General features: G+C 39.3%; 1 protein-coding gene across 1 annotated transcript in view; it reads left to right on the forward strand.

The window, feature by feature from the left end:
• LOC108405097 (L-lactate dehydrogenase C chain) overlaps positions 1-5,169 on the forward strand; it is a 32,158-nt gene extending 26,989 nt beyond the window's left edge. The window contains exons 7-8 of the mRNA XM_017673070.3: positions 1,225-1,348; positions 4,882-5,169. Of these exons, the coding sequence (XP_017528559.1) occupies positions 1,225-1,348; positions 4,882-5,046 (289 nt within the window). The 3' untranslated portion in view covers positions 5,047-5,169. The remainder of the gene's footprint in view (positions 1-1,224; positions 1,349-4,881) is intronic.
• Positions 5,170-6,223: the final 1,054 nt, after the last annotated feature.

Below are 6,223 nucleotides of genomic sequence, written 5' to 3' on the forward strand. Positions count from 1 at the left end.
AGAAACAACAAATGCTGGCAAGGATGCGGAGAATGGGGAATCCTCCTACACTGTTGGTGGGAATGTAAATTGGTGCAACTGTGTGGAAAACAGTATGGAGGTTCCTGAAAAAACTAAAAATAGAAATACCATTTGACCCAGTAATTTCACTCTTAGGAATTTACCCAAAGAAAACAAAATCCCTGACTCAAAAAGATATGCAGCCCTATGTTTATCACTGTACTATTTTCAATAGTCAAGATACTGAAGCGACCTAAGGGTCCATCAATAGATGAATGGTTTTGGAAGATGTAGTATGTATACACAATGGAATATTATTCAGCCATAAATAGAAACGAACTCCTGCCATTTGCAACAACATGGATGGACCTAGAGGGTATTATGCTAAGTGAAATAAGGCACAGAAAGACAAATACCATATGATTTCACTTACTTGTGGAATATAAGACCAAAGCAAAACAGAAGGAACAAAACAGCAGTAGACTCATAGACACTGAGAAGTGACTAGTGGTGATCAAGGAGGAGGAGTTGGGGCAGGTTCAGGAGGTGGGGAGTGAGCATGGGAGATAATTGGGCACAATAATTTGCAGTCACAATGTAAGTTGATCACAGGGACTGTTGAACTACTATGATATACATTTGAAACCAACATAAGGTTGCATATTAATGATACTTAAATAAAAATAAATACTATTTACAACCCTGAAATAAATTGTATACTGTTTAGGACTGTGCTATTTTCCTTTGAAAAAGGATCATGAATAGTTTTGCATATTTCCACATGTTTTAATAATAATGTTTTTAATAAAAACATGCACACATGGCTTACAATTAAAACAAAGTTACATTTCAACTCTAGTAGCAGTTTTAAGTGGTCAACAAGATGTGTATGTTAACTTTCAAGGTTATCAGATTCTATGCTTGTAATATTCAAGCAACAATAGAAAAAATTCAAAACTAGTTTCCTGCTGAGTGGCACATATGCCCTATTGTTTGTATTAGAATACTAGAATTAATTATTATTTAAAGTGAATAATGACATTTATGAGAATAGTATAGAAGCATTTATTGCATTCTCATAAATAATTTCTAGAAGAAATCTCTGAGAAAATTTTAATACAGGGGTGTTTTATAGATTGCTTCAAAATGGGTGCTTGAAAAATATTATGTTTTCTCTGAGTTGACTTCTCATGAATTTGATTTTCTTACTTTCTACAACTGTAGTGCGTATGAGATCATCAAGCTGAAGGGGTATACCTCTTGGGCCATTGGACTGTCTGTGACAGATCTGGTTGGAACGATTTTGAAAAATCTTAGGAGAGTGCATCCAGTTTCCACAATGGTTAAGGTAGGCTTAAATTGAATCTTCATCTATTATCTTTCTTCTACTATTTATTGAATTCTTCTTAAGTGTCAGAAATTAAATTACAAGATGTTGAGGATATAATGGTAAACAGAAAACTCAGAGGCCCTGACCTCTAGAATTTAATGAAGTAAATAGTCTTAATAAAACAATTATAAAAGTAAATATATAAAAATAAATTGTGACAAGTGCTATCATGAAAAGCTACAAGTGCTAACAGTATACAAGAAGGGAATTTATGCTTGGGTAGTGGTCAGGTAAGACTTCCTAAGAATGTAATATGTAACCTAATCTAAATAATGAGTAGGCATTAATTTGTAAGGCAGAACTAATATCCAAGCAGAGGGTACGTGTGCAGAGGAACTCAGGTAAAGATAAGTGTAGGACACTTGAGGATCTGAGAAAAAGGTCAGCTGTTGAGATGCAGAGAGCAAAGGCAGCACCTGAGTGTGCCTGCTGGGGCTGGAGGAGTCAGCAGGGTCAGGCTCCCACTGAGAACCTCTGAAGTAGACTGAAGAAATTAAGGTGAATGTAAATTAAGATGAATGTTTCAGGTTTTTGGTTGTGAAGGTGAGAGAGAGCAGTAATTGGAGAGGAAAATCAGGGCAAGTTAAGCTTTGTGGTTGTATTTTTTTTTAAGATAAGATGGGGATAATAGGATATTGAAGATAGAAGTAATGAGCAGAGGGGGATCCAGTGCATAGCTGAAGGTGTAGCCCTGGGAAGTAGCAGGGGCAGCAATGTGTTGGAACAGGAGATAACAGAGGGTAGGTAGTGAGTCATGCAGATTTGTAAGTTGGCATTGGAAGCATCTATTTCTCTCTTTTTAGTGAAAGTAGACAAAAATCATCTAAAAATCAGGAGAGGTATAGAAAAATCAGATGTTTTAGAAGGTTTGAAATAATCTGATAGTGAGATACAGGATTTGACAAAAAAGAAGAGCAGAATTACTGTCAGGTGGATGTTTGTAAGTCCGGAAAGAGGAAATCCCGGGACAAAATACCTCTAAAAACCAAAATCAGTCAAAGGGAGAAATAAAGTTTAAAACCCATTTATTGCTTACAAGCTGCAGTCCAGGGCCGGCTCTCTCCTCTGCTCCTGAAGAAGCAAGCAAGCAAGCAAGCAAGTCCCTCCCCTTAACCTCTCAGGTTCAGACACACCCTCGGTTGTCCAGGTAATTACTCATTGATGTGGAGATGAACTTCTCCTCCCCACCTCCACCCCCAGGATAAGCAAATGCACTAAAGCCAGGCGAGATACTCTGGAAATGTTACAATTTTACCCACAATGTTTAAGCATTAATCTGTATGGTAAGTTAAAGATGAACTTTGTTGTGTGGTTTCTCCAAGGATCTGAGCACAGGTATGGAGAAATTAATCCAGGTTTGGGTTTTATTTGCAGAGTGTGAGGGGTGAGGGGAACAAGGAGAGGCAGAGAGGGAGAGAGAGAGAGAGAGATCTTTGGCTTGTATACATGTTAAAAGTAGATTTGACCTTCTGTTAAAGGGTCTCAGACCAATTCAAGACATTTGACCTTACATGTGATCCAAATACAAATGACTAAGATATAAGTGAACAATAAAGAAATTAAGAAATATTTATAAAAACTGAAAAGTAAATTGGCAAAAGGTATTAGGGTGTGGCAAAGGGGTCACAGGATGAATCAGGCAATTTATGTTGGATATGGAGGAACCCCATTAAGAAAGTCCAGAGTAGAATTCTTGGAGTGAGAAGAGAGGGGCCTGTGAGCTAAAGGGGTCAAGAAACTGGAAAGAAAGGGAACTGGTTGGTTTATCCACATCGACAGTGAAGTGGCCAAGGATAATGGCAGAAATCGGGACAGAGAGGGAATGTGAGAAGGGTGCCAGAAGTTTCTTATGAATAACATGGAATAGCCAAGATGTTAGAAGGTAGTCATAGTCATTAGAGAGGGAAGAACTGAGTAAGATGAGCCTCAAAACAATAAGGGGAATATTTTAGGTTTTAAAAGAGTAAGGGATTAATGATTTGGAAAAGGCAGTGAGGAGTACACAGTGACTGCCACACACCCCTCCTCTTGTGAGGACACGGAGGCTGTGGGAGAGTGAGCACTTACCCGTAAACAGCCCCTGAGGAGGGGTAAGGGAGCTCTCAGGTTCTCTGGGAAGAGATTGAGATTGAGCAATATGCGCATTTCATAGTTTTACTGAACAAATCAATGGATAACTTATGTTTTATAGAAACAATTTAAACATTTGACATTAGGAGCAGAATCATTTACAAATGACTCTTACTCTTCTTTTCCCAATTCACTTTCATTACTTCACATATTCAGCAAATACAGGCATACAATAATGTATTAACTGGACTTTTTGTCAAATAAATACAAAATTATATTTAAATAACCCTTTCCTCGCTTCCTGGCCAGTGCAGGACCAAATGAGAACCAATTTTAGTGCAAGATGTCACACTGTCAACCAGGCATGAGCCTGAAGGGAAGAGGGTGGGCTGACGGGGCTGGCAGCAGGTTATGGTCAGCAGAGAGCGCCAGGTAAGGCCCGAGGGACAGGGCTCTTGTTTCTGGCCCACCCAGCAGTCCCCAAATGGGATGGACATATAGTCTCCAGTCCTAGTCCAAGAAGCCCCTTCTAGAAGGAAGAGAGAGAGAAAGTAGAGGGAAATAAATTCTGAAAATACTAGCAGAGAAGCAGAGGGTTTTCTTTCCCAACCACAGTGACCTTCCCCCTATGCCATCCAGCCCCTGGTGGCTCATGTTAAAGCTCCAAAAAGTTACACAGAAGTGACAACAGACTGGCCAAGGACAGGAAAGGGAAGAGAAGGTGAGTGTAACTGGGGGAGGAAGCCTGCCTGGGAGTGGAATGTGGGCTGACAGTTTGGTGGGACAGTAGCCTTCCCCAGCCTGGCCCAGATCAGAGTGGAGAGCAAGTGAGGAGAGCCTAGCAGAGGGTCCTCAGGGGAAGACATGTGGCTGGTCTGATGGAGTGTGTGAGGTTGAATATAAAGACTGAAGTAAAATATAAAGGCTACCAAAAGGAGGGAGCTGGACTGTAGTGGAGGAGGCAGCCAGAGAGCCCCTCTGTGGGTGACCAGAGGGAAATAGGAAGAAAGGGCACCCCTGGGCGCCTACGGAGAGTCTCAGCGATGGTGCGGGGAGGCTGGGCTCAGCAGAGCCGGTGGCCTCTGAGTCACCCCAGGAAATGGGAGGCACCTCTCCAAAATAATTCGGATAGAGAGGGAATATTGTGAGGCAATTGTCAAAAGTTTCTTATGAGTGAGATGGAATAACCAAGAGGTTATTATATATGGTGTCTTTCTTGGACCCTTAGAAGGCCTCTGGCATGATCTTCATGTCACTGAACCTAAGTTCCACGTGGTCATGGGACATTAGGATGCTCTTGGTGACAGAGTGATTGTTACTGAGCCCCACCGTCTCTCTGGTATAGTCTTATTCTGAAGCTCTCTTGTTTAGCTGCTTTTCCATATCTTCTTTCTAAACAATAATCTGATTTTGCCTTTTAGGGCTTATATGGAATAAAAGAAGAAATCTTTCTCAGTGTCCCTTGTGTCTTGGGGCAAAATGGTGTCTCAGATGTGGTGAAAGTTAACTTGAATTCTGAGGAGGAGGCCCTTTTTAAGAAGAGTGCAAACACACTTTGGGATATCCAGAAAGACCTGATATTTTAAGCCATTTAATGATCTACTGTTTTGTAGAACAAAAGATAGCAGAATGTATATTTTACATTTTGAAAGTATTTTCATCAGATCTGTAATAAATAAAAAATTGGAGACCTATGATAATAGCTTCCATCTCTCAAAGCTACAGAAAAAAAAAAGGAAATGGTAGAGATTTCTCCTATGACTCTTAGAGCTCTATTTAATGATAACAGTCTGTACAGATGTAAGTCATACTTCTGAGGTATGTCATATACATAAGATTTGACTTAACTTTTAGTAGAATATGTATAACAACCCATTGTTTAGAACTTATGATTCTCCTCACAAAACAACCAGCCCTTTTTTTAGTATTGAAATTTCATCTTGTGCTTTCTTCCATTAGGGCACAAGCATTTTATATTGCTTCATTAGCTTTATGTATCTATGTATAACCTTTACTAAATACTTATTTTTAAGACCATGTATATCAGAAAGAAAACAGAAATATAACTTTATGGTATGAAAAAAATCAAATGAATCATCTCAACAACCCTGCAAGTAATGTACCAATTTATATAAATTCAAATAGGAAATACCACACAGGGAGTTTATACCATCCTCCAAGTCATTCATTCAGCAAACTACCTCTCCTCTGCTTGCTGTTCTAGTTATGAGGTCAATATTATATCATTTCTGCCCTCTAGAGTCTCTCAGTATTTATGGTACCTCAACTAAGTGATTATTGATGAATGTTTGATAAAAGTCAATTGTTAGCTCCTCCTTGGTGTCCAAGGTAGGAGTGTGTGCCTCTTATAAATCTATAAATATATATAATATTTCCTTGATTCCACAAAGAATTTAAAGCAGCTACAGGAAATGTACAATGAAACCGAAACTAAGAAATTAGGACCAATGTAATTTACAAGACAGACTAGGTCAGTATCCATACGACAAATTAGAAGGCTGATACGCCAGCCCTGAGGACCTAGGTAGCTCTGGTGGAGGCACACCCATTTGTCAGACTCACGGTTCCACGTCTTGCAGTCTTAGTAGCTTTCATTCTAGTTACCTCCTGCTGAACATGATTAGTTTCTCATTATTTTGTTCTTCCTTTTTTTCCAATTGAATGCACAAAATTCATGAGTGAGGGTTTTGTTTGAATGAGAGGAAAGGTGAGTCTTCAGTGAATTTTGCCTTTAAAAAAACT

The sequence above is a fragment of the Manis javanica genome, chromosome 11, assembly GCF_040802235.1.
Source record: "Manis javanica isolate MJ-LG chromosome 11, MJ_LKY, whole genome shotgun sequence".
Classification (NCBI taxonomy): Eukaryota; Metazoa; Chordata; class Mammalia; order Pholidota; family Manidae; genus Manis; species Manis javanica.